At 40.7% G+C, this 18,553-nt stretch overlaps 1 protein-coding gene across 3 annotated transcripts in view; it reads left to right on the forward strand.

Annotated features, from left to right (window-relative positions):
• The first annotated feature begins 753 nt into the window (after positions 1-753).
• Positions 754-18,553, forward strand: part of Mf (myofilin) — a 28,054-nt gene continuing 10,254 nt past the window's right edge. For 2 of the 3 annotated variants that reach the window (XM_078185310.1, XM_078185312.1), the window contains exons 1-4: positions 2,607-2,731; positions 12,039-12,175; positions 12,258-12,411; positions 13,350-13,438. In XM_078185310.1, the coding sequence (XP_078041436.1) occupies positions 12,076-12,175; positions 12,258-12,411; positions 13,350-13,438 (343 nt within the window). In that variant the 5' untranslated portion in view covers positions 2,607-2,731; positions 12,039-12,075. Of the gene's footprint in view, positions 903-2,606; positions 2,732-12,038; positions 12,176-12,257; positions 12,412-13,349; positions 13,439-18,553 lie in introns of those variants that run through there. The other variant, XM_078185311.1, reaches the window with a different exon arrangement.

The raw sequence follows: 18,553 nt of genomic DNA on the forward strand, positions 1-18,553 counted from the left end.
TACAATAAAAATCTAAAAGAATATCTCTACAAATAAAATTACAATAATTTACTATATTATGTACTTGTCATGTGAAATCAGTTTGTCTTTTGACTGTTGGCGCCATCCACGGCGAAACGTTCAAACTGGTAGACCAGTTGAACCATTTTACGAAGGACGTATCCACAGATGAACTATAGGACTACATTCAAGATTTTATCGATACGAATCCATAAAAATTTGGATCTTTCATTCTGAAACATCCTGGCGTTAATTACAAACTTATTTCATTTTCAATTCTTACTGTAATATGCTCTTTTATGATATATAAATTTTATAATATATGAATTTTATAATATGTAGATTTTATAATATAAAATTCTATAATATACTATTTTCAATACATTATTGATAACATTGTGGGTGACACAGAAATGGTAATAGAAATTTTTGTGTCTCGCGAAATCGATTTCAAAGATATTAGATTATTCTAACAAAATTCGCTCGATATACATATATATATATATATAAAATGTATATTAAACAAGCAATGATATCTATGTATATGTATATGTTTCGACAAAATCGGTGACTGCAATGTCTCGCACTCTTTTAGTAACTACAAGCGGCCCTCGACTTTCGCACGTTCGACTTTCGCAAACACTTTCAGAAATTAGTTGTGTGCGAATGCCGAGGGCCCACCGTAGTTAGAAACTATTTATTGTATGACGCACGACCAGCATCTTCTACCGTCACAACGTAAGAAATAACTAGAAGAGACCGGAAAGAACCGTGCGACTGTAATGGCTCTGCTGCGGTATTGATCAGACTGAATTTGGTGCTCTCAGATCGAATTCCATTCATTCGGTCCTGTTTTCCTAGAAGCCTGGAATTAGACATCACAAATCAAAGATAACATTGAGGTAAGATGCGTAAACTTAGATTTCATTTGCATCCCTCGAGGGCTGCAGTCGGTAGACGTATTTAGAGAAACATCATCCTTCACCTACGTGTTTTTCTTCTTCATACCTGTAATTTTATCTTCCCGTTTCGTTATGTTTCTTATTCCTAGGTTCTTTTCTTCTATGTTGGATCCATGCAAGATTCTTCTATTTTGCATTATTTTATTTTTTTGTGCTCGATTTAAGAACACGATATTAATAATTTTCTTCGTTTAGTAGTAAAATCGTGACTTAAAATAGAGACTTCTTCGTGGTGAGCCCTAAGAAATTAATATTATACTTTTATAATTACTATGTAAAGTATACGAAAGTATATTTAACTTGATAATATGCAAAATTCTCTTCATCATCGTCTTTTCGTCATCGCGTGAAACTATTTTCCTAATGTTATCTATACGAAGAAAACAGCACGTGGAGGCGACAGTCTATTATTAATATTTGTTGGCATTTCATCACCGATTTCATAAAGAGCATTTCACTTTTCCTCATAATTTTGTAATCCCCGTGTACTTGACAATTCTAAATAATGAAAATTATACACAATTATATACATATATACATATACAATATTATATATAATATATACAATAATGAATATAATATTTAGTATATATGTATATATTTAGTCTTTATGCGAAGTGATCTTGAAGAACACACAGATCATCCATAACCTCGCCCGCACCAAGGGCAACGACGTCACGCATTGAAAATTCCCGCGATCGCGACTCAAATCGAATTCGCTCTCTGAAAAATATGTCGACCTTGATTTTGTTACAAACGTATCCAGCGCAAGGTTGAACGAAATGTGACGAAGACATTATTCAGGAAAAGTCGACCGCTATTTCTTTCGACCTCTAACAATGAATTCTGCCCAGACACAACAAGCTCAAACTACTTAGTTTAGCCCCTCGTGATTCCCCTGAGAGAACGATAATATATCTTGTATCTCTTTGCTTACTTTCATCTACAGTCTTTGATAACGAAGCATCAAACTATGTTTCAATTTACAAGACATAACCTGACATCTGTGATACAGATTTTATGCAAAATCTACTAAACATGATCTGTAGCATGACATTGAAAAATTCCAACTGTACACGCCATTGGATAAATTATAATTTCGTTGGAATATTTCAATTTTAACATAAATTTTGAAGATGTAAAAATATTCCTACTATATTCTTCGTCATTTTGCTCCACTGTGCTCCGCGCCGAGATTTTTAAATTATAAAGAAATTTTAACGTCTCCTCAGTGTCGCCCACACGAGTGCAAACGGTTAAAACGTCCGCTAACGAGAACAATCCGCGCTCGTCCTTGACATTGCATGGAAAAACTCAGCCTAGAACCGTAACCTAAATCCTTCGCGTATCCGTCGGTCCTGAAAGCCCGATCGGATAACCCGGGACCGCGTCCCACGGTCGCAATCCGTAATCTCCAATAAAACAGGAACCACAAAGGAGAGTCACGATGAAAAAAATAGCCGCGTAGGCGTAGACAGTGTAGCGACCGTGAGCGCGAAGACGGGGGCCAGGCGATTCCGAGGTGGAAACAAGCGTACGCGGGATCGTAGTCAGGGAAAAGAGGAAGGTTTCCTCGGGGCAGGGTCCGATCGACCAATCGCGATCCGTTGGCGGGGGTTGTGCCATAAATGTCGCGTGTCGAATCGTGGAAACCCGCCGGCAGGTCGGCGCCACCGTACCGACGCCCGGTATACTAGTCCACATTTTTGGCGGCAGCTGCCCAGTCTAAGGTCCAAACCCCGAACCGAACGGTCGTCCGAAATACTTAGGTAAAAAGGGCTAACTTCCATCGACCACCGGTCAATATCTGCGAGTTCTCTTTATTTTTATTTTTCTCTCCCTCGGTCACGACAATCTTTTCGTCTTTGGGGAACCGAATAATAATAAAACTAGAAAATCATAATAATAAAGAGCAATCGATCTGTCGACGGACTTGTGCGGTAACAGAAGAACCGATCGATCGGTAAACACCCGATGAAAGGGTACCGATAGTGCTCAAGGTCGAGACTACGGCGACAGAAGAGACCATCGCGAACGGGGCTCGCATTGTTTGGAGAAGGAAGATCGAGGATCGTCACTGTGCGACTAAGTGATACCGGAGGAGACCGCTGATTGGACACGATCGTCCGCTGGCTTGTCCTTCTGCGTATATTTAGTAGGAATTCGCTCTTCCATTAACCTAGACAGATTGCGCTGTTTTCGTTCACTCACACGCACACACACGTTCAGACACATGACCGTTTTAAAACATGTTTTTGATCGCTGACACCCTTGCAGGTATTTTTAGGACTGATTGATGCTGCTAACTAACCACTCGAGCTGGCATATCCGGTGCTTGATGAGACGGGGACGATCGGAACCTGTTCCGATGCACGATCGAAAAATAGAACGTTGATTGGAAACAGATGTTAATCGATGAAACGATCTCGTTCCGTGTCCGTCTCATCGATCGAGGAACATGATCGTAACTGCTTTTTCCACCTATCCGTCCTTATCGCGGTCAGCATGAAATTACTACTAAATCGCTAACAATCTCTTACTGTCTTTAACAGATACATGCAATGTAACCTATCTACCTCCACCGTGTGAGAAGATTCGCTTTTTTATTTTATAAAATAAGGAGTTGTCGCCCGAAAGACAGATTTATGTCTCTCCGCGATTTGTGTCGATGTCGAGCATAGTGAACGTGTGAACAAAATTACGACTATGTGGATGAATTTGTTGGTGATAACATTTCGTTGGGTCCGACGATGTCAGGAATTTATTGCTAATTAACAGGTATAAACAGGCTCTGTGGATCACGGTTTCCGACAGAGTTACGTAACGATGGTAAACGTTTATTTCTACCATCAGTTGTTACGGGATTCCCGTTGCGCCAGGTATTTTCTGTCGAATAGTGCTGGTAGTGAAGACCCGAGCTCGATCGTTCCTTTACCAGATTCGAATCCGTGTAGCTAACAATACGTTACATAGAAACCCGAGTTCGACTATCACGTTACTTAAGCCTCTGCGCGTATACCGTCAACACTGGGATACTGACAGAAAACAGAAGCCAGAAACCAACGATACGAATACGAAAGTTGCGGACACAGAAGAGAGCCTGTGAGGTTAACTACACTCTTCTTGCTCAATGTACACGTATCTGAACGTGTACATTGAAAAATCTGAGAACAAAACCAACACGAAACAGTGAAAAATATTGGATTAACTCTCGTCGAGCCTCAGAACGTTACCTCGACGTTTGAGTTCCCAACGGATGAACTCGACACTCGAAATTCATACACTTGCTATACAATCAGTGAATACGACACCTGTGTACGAAACGGTACATCCTCGACTGCGTTTAAGCACTAACACTACCGAACTGTTACCAATATATTACAGCGTCAACGGAATTAAATATCTGGTATACCCGTAAGCAACCTCGTCCTCTTCTAGATTCGGTAAACATTGTCGCCTCGTTCGCGAACGTGATTTACCATTACATAACCTATATGTTAATTAAATTGTCGACACTCAGTGCATTGATCACGAATTTTTTCAAGATCTTGGATGTATCGTTATGAAACGGAAAGCCGAGCCGTGTGGATAATGTCCGTATTAGACGACCGATGCTTTACGAAAGAGTACGATGCCACGAGTGCCGTTAAATCCGTACACCCTCCTGCCTTGGACATTGGACAGTGTCAGCGTTGACTCGAAAAATTGAGAAACCACGATTTCGATCTTCACGACGGATCCAAATCGAGAAGGCCCGTTGAGTTCGACAAGGATCTCGCGTTGGCAGAAATCCATGTTTTCGACAAATTGTCGCCGGGCATGAGACGCGAATTATCTTCAGCGATCCGCATAAGAAAAAAAAACAATGATTAACACCGAGGAATTATGTTGGTACTTGACGGTGCAAGAACGACGTTGCTTACGGTTACCCATAACGCAATCAGATTACGCACGGCAATTACCATTGGTTTCCGGAACAAGAGAGCTTTAGGGCATTTCGAGGGACGGTCGTCATCGACGAACAGAAACATCGGCCGGTTTCATCGACGTTAACGGGACAACCCGTGGATACGTTGACGCGTGCTAGCGAGGATGTTAATAGCGAGAATAGACTTTAAAAATACACAGTGAGACACGATCGCGGTTGCATCACCGGCCCGCCGGTGTTATTATTAAACATCGTCGAACGGTTTTTCGAACAGTGCGGGAAGTGACTGCGATTTTATGATCGATTTTCATGACCGTTCGACGCCGAACGGCCCCCCGGCCGTATTCCCCCCCTCAAAGACTATATAATCAGATGGTTCTAATTTCGTGGAAGACCGGTCCCCGCAATAGTTGGCGAGGCGCGCGTCTCGGTTTCGCCTCGCCGCTCGCATACCAATTCGAGGCAGATGGCCGCAGCGTGCACCGACGGCGACGCGTCGCTCTACGGTACCGACGCGGTCGACGGTCCTTGCCAATCACAACCGGCCGGATTGTTTATAATAATTGGCAGCGGTTTGTTTAGCAGTTATGTAACCTCGCCGCGGTATACTTTATACCGTCGCTGGTAAAAATAGTCGGCCGTTGAGCGCCGCCAAGTCCGTTGTGTCTGTTATAGCCGTTCCCTTTCTACCGACGCTTTTCGCCAGACTCCGATCTCTTCTTTTCGCCTACTTTAATCTTCAGAGACGTGATCGACGCTCTCGAATATCCATGTTTAACGCTAGATTTACGGAGCGCTAAAAGAAGCTGTTTTATATTCGTTTGAGAAAGTAACGATTTATTCTGATTTTGAATATGCATTATTCAATAGTGGCAGAAAGTAACATATTGAATAAATAAGTCATAAATGTATCTTCAAAAGCTGAAAGTACATTAATCTGCGACCCGTCTTTTTGACGGACTCCGTAAATCTAGTGTTAAGAACAGGGCTCCACTATGTTTGCAAAGTAGAAACTCGAAGAAAAAATTCGTTGCCCAATATCTTCTTTATTGATCAAGTATTTTTTTCGGTAATTGGTAAAATAATTTTCTATTAATTTACTTTATTCGTCCGACACTAATGTTAATGACGGTGCGATTTGATCTCCTCAAGTGCGCTAATGCGTTGACGTTAACGTGAAAATTAATAGATAAATTTTTCCCGATCTGGAAGGGCATAGGAGTTACTCGAATTCAAAGTAAAGTAAAAGCTATATAGACTCGTGCCAGGGATTTTATTTCCATCAACAAATCTACTCGAAATACCAGCTGCTTGTTATGCTTGTAACGTTACCCCGTGTTTCCTCGTATTCTTCAGTTTTATCTTTAGAATTTCTTGCGCGTTCCACACCGCAAGTATTCTTACGCGAAACGACCTTGCCAGCCTCTTCGTATTACGTTACTTTCAATCCTCTTTTATAAAATATAAAACCATTGGGAAGCATCGAGATCCGCGAATAATTTTGCCGAGTCGCGTCGACAATTCCACTCGAACGAAGCTATCGCGTAGATTACCGACGGACGAGAGAAAAAAAAACGTATAAAATTACAAACACCTTAAGAGACACGCTCCAGATTTCTCATTCTCTTAATATGACAGAGCACGTCACAAGTGCCAAGAGGCGCCTCGCGCCGCTTGACAAGTTAAACTGCGCGTCTGACCGAATTAAGGCGTCACTACTTTCAGCCGCATCCGGCTAAATATAACGCCCGCGAAAAGGCTACTTTCTGCCCGAGCCGAAATTTCGTTCCGAAAGTCCAAAACAATTCTAGCCAGCTTCCTTCGGCTAGCATTCGTTTCGATTAAAGTATCGCTTTAACGATGCTCATTAATAATATTAATTGGATCGCCCAGTTTCTCTAGAGAACCGAACGATGTGTCTCGCTAGGACGGTGCCATGACTACTTCGCCTTCATCGTTGATAATAACTTATCGACAAAATAGTTTTGTATATTGATAATGTCATAACTATCTCCACTTTGTCGGATACCTGTAAAGCGTGTTACAAACTCGCTTATCTGTGTCGAGATTTACTTCAGCAAAAGTATCTAATGGATCTTCAACCATGAGAGATTCACTGATGCAATTCTATTTAATACAATTTGTTGTAATACATATTTGACTTATATTATATTTTTCTCTGTACACCAGATGTAGCTACAATGTAGACTCTATCTGGTCGCCATTTATCAGTTCGATGCTTTATCGGTTCGATATTTTATCAGTCCGATACTTTATCAATTCAATACTTTATCAGTTGGATGATTTATCGGTTCAATACATTATCAGTTCAATATTTGATCGTTCTGACAACGCGCTTCTACGTTCAGCCAATTTCACGATTAAAACACCGGAACATGTTGTAGGCGTAACGAGTTCCAAGAGAGCACTGACTCGACCACCAAGAAGTTTTCGCGCGGGATCCCAGAACAGGAATCTGCGACGAAGTATAAATCGGTTACGGCGAAGCTAACTCGCTGACATCGAACGGAAACATCCGGTCGGGCAGGTGGAGATGTCGAACTAATCCACGTGTGCGACGGCGGCCGGAGAGTCTGGCGAACGTCTCCGATAATCCGATTCTTTTTGCTCGGATTGCGATTTAACGAGCAGTGTGACGCGGCGAAGTGGAACGCGCTCGGAAACTATGCATCCACGTACCTATGAAAAGCTATGCCGGTCGGGGGCCGTATTTCAGTTTTTGGACCTACGCCCCAGATGATTTGCTTGACCGCGCCGCGTCCCTATTTATAGACGCCATCTAGATTACGCACGCGACCCGATGAGAATACATATCCCACCTAGATGTCGATGGTTTCCATCGCGGTTCAGCCTTCGCTTTGCGTCGCCGCGGCGCAGAAAAATTGTTGCGTCTTCTGTTCACCGATAGCGATACGGTAGTAGAATCTCGATTATTTGGTCCTTTAATATGAGAATTCTATATCGTCAGAATACGCGCAGACATGCGAATCTAAGGCAATTTGTGTAGAAAACGATTCGCTATGCGAGTTGATAAAAATGGAAGCCTGCGAGTAAAATAACTGGTCTAGTATTTTGAATATTAATTAAATATTAATTGCTGTACCTGTCTCCGATAATCGAGGTTCTACCATGACAAGCATAGAAAAATCCTGCGATAGAAAAGTGAACCGCGTTTCGTCTTCATGTCCTACCGTACACACTGTTACCGTAAATTCCACGTTCGGCGACTGTAATTTCGAAATAGGATCGCGAACCAGCTATTCTAGGGCAGACATAGCGTATATCGCGGGGCCAAAGTTCACAATGCGGTAACGTGTAAACACCGGCGGCTAATTATACGTCTCCATAAATAGATGTAAACGCGGAAAAAGAGGAACAATTAGCGCGAGAACAGAATGGGTCCAGTCCTTGGCACGAGGGTTGGACCGAAATACGGAATATCGATTCCACGAGGTGTGTTTTTGACTCCGGTCCAATTGTTTCGCGCGAGTGGGAACCGCGGGTCCCGGAGAAGAGACTGTCGCAACGCCGGGCGCGTTTAATGGGTCATTATCGTCGCGTCGCGTCGCATGCCGTCGGCATAAGGGTGTCCATTCCGATGGGGGGTTCGCGAAAATCGGTCAAAGTCAGGCGGAGACTCGTCGGCTATGCTGCCTCGTCGGCGCGCACAGCATCGATGTCCACCTGTTTTCGACTAAAAACGGACCGGGGCCCGGGCAGCCTAAATATAGCGACCGCGAATCCGGGACTCTTACGTCACGGCGCATCGTTCGCTGCCGCGCGCCACGACCGACCACCGTGCTTTCTTATTTTCCCCTTTTCGACGCGCCGCCCGCAAACCCACTTGAGAGCATCGGCGCGCCCGTTAATTTGTCACCGATGATAATAGACGGCTTCAAGGGTAAATTGTTCGGCCGATTTACGGTAACCCGGATATCCGGTTTCGTAATTACATTCCCGAATTAATGGATCCTCCGAACGACACTGTACATCGATTCTAATCGAAGTTTAACGTGATCGCACCGTCTCGCAATTTATCCAATTGAATACCGAAATCTGGTCCATTGTCTTCTGAAACTCTTCACCGATTTCTCTTGTATCTTCTTATCAATTTTGTCGAGAACTCTGAATAACGTTCTAGCAATGTTCGTTCTTAATAATTAGAGCCGCCGGTGACGCAATTGACGACCGAAAGCCTCGCTAAACAAGATGAGTCACCCGGAGACACCGGCCCCAGCCAAACTGAATGGCCAGAAAATTAATCCGGCCGCCGGAAATAAATGTTTAAACCCGGCGACGATTAATTTATATTACGTATTCCAAATTTACTCGGATGACCTTCGATCGCACTTGCCGAGAATGAAATAGGAATACATACGCCGCGCGAAAGCGTTCGGATGATCCAGGCCGAGTATGAAGTGCGCGCCGCGCTAAAATTAGTCGGGCCGGCCCGCGCGTTGCGTCAACAAAAAGAAAAGACGACGCTTGTGTTTCTGTCGCACTCCTCGATTGGCCGATCCGTGGAATGCCGTGGCCAATCGTAATACCCGTGATACGGTGCGGGTATTCGAAAACAGAAACAATAGTGATTTTCGTGTCCCGTGCTCCAAATTCAGGCTTCGCTCCATTCAAGCGGGGAGCGCTCATTGATCATCCGCTCTTTCTACGCTGCCCACGCTCGTTTACATATTTCTAGCTGAGCATCGGATTCCATAAAACGTTGCGTACGGTGCTCGGATCGATTGCAAATATATTATTTTTCAATCGTTGAGAACAAAAATTTTTATAGGAGACGATCGATTGGATTTCTTCATTTATTTTTATCGTGAACACGTGTTGCGATATAAATCGCGAAATAAGTGGTAAATAAAATATAGATCTTGCGTTGGATATTGTTAACACTGGCTCAGTGTGAAATAATTAACAATAACAGACGGTGGATTGTCTTGAAACAATCTTGGACGGATTTAGGATCATTTGCGCGAGCTTTGGATATTTTTCAACGAGTATTCAAGCTGATAATTATTAGATAACTGTCTTGTACATTAACTGTGATATGTTGTTAATGATTAATACTGTGTCTAGATTTTTAACCAATTAGATATTTTTTCTTAAATAGCTACCTGATCTTTATTCGGTTAAATATTTTACTAAAATATTTTATCTAAATAAAATATGAAGAGAATTAAATATGTACAGTATAATTAGAGCAACTTGCAGAAATTGTACCATTTAGTTATCTGATTAAGCGATAGTATTATAGTATTATATTTAAATATAAATCAATCCGGGAATCTCAAGCGAAACACAGAACGATCGCGAATAAAAAGATCATGAAGAACGATGAAGAAATCGACCGTGAAAAAAAAAGCGCCCACTATAATTAGAGAAGGATACGATGCCAACAAACGGCTTTAGAATTATCGTCGATAATTTTCTGTATTTTTAGCCCCCCGATGACAGCCTGCTAGCGTTACAAACGCTAAAATTGTCGAATTTTGCGGTCGCGTCGTGCTCGTGGCTTGTCGGTGTCTGTCGACTGTCGTTCAACCCTTTGCCATACCGTTTTCTTCCTAAATGCAATAATTAGAATTTATTCCACTGTAATAATAATTCGTAAGAAGACAAAATTATATTAATATTATACTATGCTTATACTTTATTACCAGAATTTTTCATCGCGTGACAGACTCGCCAAAGTATAGCAAAGAGTTGAACAGAGAAACAAAAGCTTGAAATTAAGTAAACTATAGCTTTCAGTTAAATGAACTATAGCTTACAGTGTCAAGAAACGAAAATCAAACGAATTGAATTAAATAACCTTGACAAGTTAAAAATAATGTAACAGCATCGTTGTGAATTCTTTTCTTTTGAAAATTTTATATTTCAACCACTCGCTTCCGCCATGAATTTATAAAATCCATAGTCGTTCTTGCGATAGTTTATAACAATCTACAGTTTATAACAAATCTACTAGGAAGACTATTGCGCCAATTTATAGTAGATAAAATCGTCTGCGCAAATAGAGAGAAATTGGAACAAAAGAGTCTCGAACACGGCTAATATGTTCGCGCAGATATTAAGAAAACAGTGTACACGTAATTCGAGTATTATTCCGTCAGCTGTTGTTTAACAGAACCATATGTAGCTGGCGAAGAAAGGTTACGTCGAATTTCACGCGGTAACGGATCGCGGAAACGGGCTCCGGTTTACGGAAGCAAGGTTAAAGAAACACTTACGCAATAGCCTCTGTACTTGAGTATTTCGAGATACAGAGCCGTCGTGGCGTGATTTGAAACAGCTATGATCGTCCTCCTGCGTTCGATCTTTTTGTGACCGCCCGCCATTTTGGAACGGTGGATTTCACAGCAGCCAGATCAGCCGCGAGACATCGTCGCTGTATAAAATCGGCCTTCTAGAGTAATATATCGCTCGTTAACCTCACCAAATGATTTCTTTCGCAGCTACGTTTATTAACGCAGAAAATCAAATTTTAATAAGCTTTGAAAGAAATTAATAATTATCGCGTTTAATATATCATAAAATTTTTATCACGAGTCAGGCAAGTTTCTGGAAGCTTTTGCAATTGCTTAGGAGATTCTTTTGGACAAACGCAATAGTGATCACTAATTTGAAAGCATTCTATTTTGCTTCGCTTTAATCGCAATTTTTAAACAAGAATAACAAAGCCAGAGATCGTGGCGCATAAAATATTTTACAACAGTACTTTATAAATAGACCGCCGATTTTATGCATTCATTATAACACAAATGAGTAAATGAACAGAATAAAATATTTTATTTCATTCATTTTCATTTATATTTTATAAAATTATAGTCGACGCATCGCGTTCGCGTCTTATCGAAATTAATAAACAAGAAATGAAACCTTAACAATTGATGGAGAGAATTTTTACGTTGCATAAAACGGTCTAGTTATAAACAATGAACGTGTCACCTCATGGAAGAGCGATTCCTCTATTAAAATTTTAATTGTAGTTGCCAGATCGTCGATCTTTCTTGGAAGCGTACAAAGGTCGTAATGCGATCGAAACAAAAAGGAGCAGCAATGTCCTCGTTTATTTATTAATCAATTATGTTTAATGTAATATTTGTCACTGTTTCCAGCGAACGAGTGTGGTAAATAGTTCAGTAGAGCGGCAAAATGGACGCGCGCTTTAGAAGCAATCTCGACATGATCGGGCGCAACGAGCCCATCACAAGGAAAGCCAAATTCTGGCAAAGTTATGTCCGAGCCTTGAAAGGTAAACTTTGTAATTATATTCGTATCGATACCGTCATTTATAAGGATCATTTTAAGATCACTAAACTAAACTCTTTCAACAGGTACCGACGATATCAGAGCTCCTGAACACACGCACAGACCCCGTAGCATTTTCCGCTCGGAATACCCTGAGCTATCCACCTCGTGGCCATTCGGGAAATCTATCTTTGAGAACCCCATTCACGCGGCCGATCGAATCAACGTCCCTGGATACAGGTGTGTACATCTCCAAATCCTCCGATCTTTTAAATAATTACACTGTTTGATACTTATCTTGGATACTAATAGCCAAAAATCACAATTTTCCTATAAATCTTCTAGAAATAGAGATGCATCGCTCAATTTTATATAAACTATAACTATTGTGCTTTAATTTTATAAAGCTTGTTACTTAATATTGTCTTTTGGCTTGAATTATTATCGCAAAATTTCGGTCTGTTTATTTTTAAACATTTTTATACAGATATGATATTTTTAAATGTGCGTTTATATGCAGGAACTGCTTTTATCGACCAATTTGTTATTTAACTTGTCTTGATATTAGATACGATTAATCGATAATTACAAATATTTTAATTCATTGCTTGTTGTCGATTGACAACTTTTTCTATTCAAGGAAATATTTGAGAAAGACTCTTTGAATAATATATCATTTTATCTGGTGATAGGTTATCTTAATTAATCACGTGATAGTTAATTTGTACAAACGATTTTTCTCTGGATTATTTTTCACTTGGAATTTACAATAATGTAATCTTTATAATATATAGTATAGTCTATATAATATATGGTATAATCTATATAAATATAACAATAATATAATCTTAATTAATTTACATGTTATTCCGGTGAATTGTCTGAAGCAAGTTACCCCTTTTCAGATAAATATAGCAAATCTCATCAATAATATAAGAGAATTAAAGAATAAAGAATATTAAATAGTAAATGATTATAAATCATTAAAAATTGAAATTTAATTTATTTAGAATTAAAAAGACCAAGAATAAATTATTAACTGTGATATAGAAATGACAAATTTTCGTCATTTGGCTATTGGCTTACGAAATGACGAATTTTCTATTTTCTATTTCATTCATCCATTCTATTCAAATTTATTTTAATTCGTTCACTAATTGTTAATTAATCGTTCACAGGTACCTGCCCGTCCACCGCGAGATCTACGGTTACTCACCGAGGCAGATCTACCCGCACCAATACAAACCTGTAGAACGCTTCACCCCCGGTACGTACTAAAGAACTCTGAGCAAACCAAAACGAAAAGTCCCAGAACAGAGTAAAAAAAAAAGAGTGTGAGACGGCGTCTAACATAGAAGAGAACGAAAAATAAAAGCAAAACAAAAATGAATATCAAGTTAAAAAAAAACAAACAAAATCCGGCAAAAAGAGAACAGAAACGAAACGGCGCGAAACGAACGAAATATAAAGTTTTGATGCTTGGCGTGTGTAATACGTAACCATCTCGACAGTTGAACGAGAGAGAGTGAGAGAGAGAGAGAGAGATCGTCTTTTACCTATAACGAATGACTATACATAAACGAATGACGCGAGGAAGCGAATACCAAAAAAAAAAAAATGAGAGAAAGTTGAACGAGACACGCACGGGGAAGCTACGAGATCACAATTGTGTACCGTTTAATCCGAATGATTGTTGTAATATATAACAACCGCTCGTTCTCGCGGTGGTTCCCCTCCCCTTTAGTTGTTTTAAGTTTCTTTGTTGAATGTGAACCCGGCACTTTTGGCTTCTGAGGGCGCCGCGGGAGAACGGAACACCGCGACGATCGACGATTACAAAAAAAAAAAACGAATCTCGAACGAGCAAAGAAGAACGATACGATTACCGGTCGCTACCGTGTTTGTACAGGGTGTCCAGGCTTGGCCCGTGCCATCTGCAAACGCATCCTTGACACTTCGTATTCCTATAAAATATCTTCCATAATATTTTATAGTTACTTATTGAGTGGAGGTCTCGAGTAACTTACGCGTGGAATTACCATGATTTCTATTCTGAACGATGAACAATTTCTGGGGGTTGGAAATGTCATCGTTGTGACCAAATTAGGTTGGACAGCCTGTATAAACGAGTCGTCCCTCCTTTGGGCCTTTGTCAGAAGCCGGAATCGCCGACCGGAGGATTCGTCTCGGTTACCCTGAAACCCTCCACCTTTGCCTGCACTCGAATCGTAACTAAAAAAAAGAAAAAAAAACGACGAAAAAAAAAACACAAATAAAACAAGCAAAAAGATAAAAAAACAAAAGACCGGAAAGAAGAGAAATCGAAGAACGTGGATAACAATGGGATTTTATAAAATATGTCATCCGTGTCACACCACCACCAACACCACCAACCCCACCCCCCACCCCCGATGTGTGGAATGCGTGTGCACTACTGTTGGACGTACATGTTTTAATCGGGCCGTTGTTTTAGTTAACTCAAGTTCATAATTTTATCTACCTTTTCATGCCATACCACATCTGTGTAACACTAATTATTACAACAATTTGTATCTAAGTTATTATACATACTTATATGTCGCTATATGAGAACATGCATTACGTACGTATAAAAAATATATATATACAATTATGTTTAAATATGACTAAGACTTGTCTACTTCACGACTGGCACCGCGAACACAAACGAACCCTGTGCGATGAAAAAGAGAAAAAAAACGAATAGAAAACAAACAATCACGGGAAAGAAATCAGGAGAACGGAATATATCGAGCTGAAACAAGAATCGGCGCAACAGCTGACATCCACTGATGATCGAGGCTCCTCGCTAATTAATCAAACAACGCGCTACCAGAGATGGGCAATATCCAGATACCAGTGAATAACAACTAATAGTAGTTTCTGTTTAGTAATAAGTTTAATAGTCATCAATAATTCTGTTTAGCAATAGTGTAATAGTTTCTGTCTAGTAGTTCGTTGTTAGGTTTGTTGTGTTGGTTAGGGGATGCTCGGGATCATTGATCAGTAGTTGTTCCTCGCATTCCATTCGTGGTAGTTTTGGATTAATTCTCGTCGTCGATTAATGTTTGTAACGGAGCTGTTAACTAACGAGGATATGGCAGCGCACGCAAACATTTCTATGCACCAGTGCCATGGTTTGAGATCATCCATCGACATTTCATTCATTCTTGGTCTGAAGCGCGATTATTGAAATAACGCGATTATAGAAACAACGCGATAATTAAAACTACGCGTTAGAGGCAAAGTGTTCCATCTCCATGCAAAAGGTTTGCTCTCGCTTCGTAAAACTTCGTCTCGACTTCTTTCATCCCATGAAACGACGAATCAAAGTTTTTCAATTCCAACCCAATCGCACAATTATTATCAACAATCGACCTCCACGTGTGACAAACCTTTTGCATAAATTTCGCAAACACGATCACAAAATCTATCATATATATCTCTGTTCCCATCTCTCTGTCCGCCCATCTCTGTCCTCTCGAGAGCAATGGCTGTGCTGGCAGACGTTCGGCTAGCTGTGGCAATGAATTAACAAATCGATCAACGCGATCAATAACCAAGTGGAGCATCGGTGGATGCGCGATTGTCTCTCGACGGGTCCAGTGCGCGTGCGTGCGTGTGCGAAGGAAGCGGTCGACGAGTTTGGAAAACAACGACGACGGTTCTCTCAGACGACGGACGAAACGTGGCAGGCGATCATGGATCATCGAACCACCAAATATCATCGACTCATTCATTCGTGAACTTCTTCTTCATCATCGTACGTGTCCCGTGTCCCGTACGTCGTTCGCTTGCCGGATAAACGAGGTGGCAAACCGGACCGCATGCAGCTCTGATTCTAATTTCTTTCCAGGCACTAGACCGAACAAGTGGCTTTATCTCGATCGCATGGTCGATCTGAGCGACGTTAGGCGACGACAAATTATACGGCACTGGCAGACGAACGAGCGAAGCACGCTTACCACCCGAGTAAAGCTCGGTCATTGCATTAGAAGGAAGGACTATTAACAACGGACTGTCTATTATCGACCCTGGCAGAAATCCTTAACACCTGACTAACTATGCGAACGGTTCACATCTTGGATGCAACATTAATTCGATTTCGCGGTGGTCAAATTTGAGTAAAGTAAACGAAATTAACTTAATCGTGGGAACCAGGCGTTGTTAGGATAATTATATGTTAGCTTGTTCGAGCGATAAAATAAATATCTAAATGATATTTCGTTATTTGGATTTAGAATATCATTTTTTATTTTATTTGTTATTTGATCAAATTGTTATTAGGATAGCTTTTTGTAGGTTATGTAGCTATTGTAGGTTAGAAGCAAATGCAGTTGAATTATAAAAATACCATGTCGATAATAGAGTTGATCCGTGGGATGAACAATGCCAGCTGGCTCGTACGCGATCTCCACCCACGTTTTATTATGAAATATCATTGTTGCTGAAAGCGTCTGTAACTGACAAATTGTCATTTCGCGGTCAGTAGACACGCGTCAGATTATTATGCAATAGTTATACAGGGTGTCCCAGGTGTTAATGTTCAAACTTTGTCAGTGTATTCTATGGCACGAAATGATTGGTTAATTTACTATTATTAAGTAATAAATTGTGCCAAAGAATACTTTGCTTTAATTTACTATTATTAAGTAGTAAATTGGGCCAAAGAATACTTTGCTTAATTTATTATACTTTCTGCCATACAATATACACTGACAAAGTTTGAACATTAAAACCTAGGACACCTTGTATAATTGACAGATATCGAGATTTAAGAGACGTTCGAACAACAATGGGTGCCAAGATGTAAATCGTGTCCCCTAACATTTTCTCTAAATATCACGATAGACGTTAACACCTGTAGATCGAATAGGTACACATCGCACGAAACTAACAGCGGACTCGCATAATTAACATAGCATCGAAGATGATATTTCATTTCTACGACGATGCAATCGATTTTTCATTGGCAACACGCGCGTACCGCGTTCTCTAACAAATTGAAACGAATGTGCAGCGAATTGGACAACGTTCGCTGCGATCATAACGAATTAACCCCTTGACTGTGGTAAATTTTGATAAGAACTGGTCTTATCATATGGCAGAAATTACGATGTGCGTTGAAAACGACAAATTTTTGGATGCATTTTTATTAAAACTAAAAGAGAAACTAAATTTCGCTACATTGAAACAATATTATTTTTTTATATATATATTATTATTCTTCGTATTTTGAACTGAAATTGAATCTTGTAACTCGTGCAACAACAGTTGCACTTTCAATAATTTTTGAAATCTAATCTTTCATAATATAAAAATTATTTGGGAACGTTCTCTAACAATTTTAGTTTTGCATCTGGTAAGATCTATAATTATCTATAATTATCGTTAAAATTGCCAGGAAATCAATAGCCGCTCTAAATGTTACAAACATTTCTAAGCGTCTATAGTTGACCGCAGTAGCCAAGGGGTTAACAGTCATCACAACGAACTAACCATGCTAATGCCGTCGCAAAGATGTTTCTAACCGATTTAACCCCGATGGACGAACGAATAAAACTCCACGCAGAGCCTCCGCTCCACCGTTGTCTCGCCGTCGACGTGCTCGAGAGAAACGATCGCCGAGAGAGAAACGACTTCTCCACGGTACCCCGAGAGAGAGAGAGAGAGAGACCAGGGGAAAATGGACATACTCTAGCCAACCTAAAAACCACCCTGAAACTCGGTGAATCGAACGCGATGGACCGCCCACGATGTGTCTCCTTTTTTTTGTTCACAAGCACGAGACAACTGCTGCACACTGTGTATAACAAGAAATCTGTAATAAAGGCACGAAAACAAAAAAAAAATTAACCGAAAGAACAAAGAGAAAAGAACGAGAAAACGTTTTAACGACAACCAAGAACATTGTTTTTTTATTTTGCGCGCGAGGGCTCCTCGTTTCGACGCGACCACGTGGTAGCCACGTGCGGTCACATGTCGACGCCAATTTTCCGCGATATTTTTTTCACGGATTTTCGGCGAACAACTTTTTCTGTTCGAACGCCGCTGTCTCTTTCTCCGAGACCATTTTTTCACGAGTTCACTCTTGCAGCTGAGGTGGAGGTCGCAGTTTAAAGTAGCGCGCGAGCTGCTCGACCGAAACGGATCGAGACAGACGCACACGATTTTCCACGTCGATCGCCTCTTCGGGGGATAGTGAATGACGTCATAGAACACGGTGTGCACGTGCATCCCTGCGACGGAGAAAGAGCGTAGTAGGAGAGAGATAGAGAGAGAGAAAGAGAGCGAAACTGCGGGAGGAAAGGGATATTTAAAAAAAGAGTACAACCGCGCGGCGCACAGAGATATTGAAATAAAA

Source organism: Augochlora pura, chromosome 7 (genome assembly GCF_028453695.1).
Source record: "Augochlora pura isolate Apur16 chromosome 7, APUR_v2.2.1, whole genome shotgun sequence".
NCBI classification, from domain to species: domain Eukaryota; kingdom Metazoa; phylum Arthropoda; class Insecta; order Hymenoptera; family Halictidae; genus Augochlora; species Augochlora pura.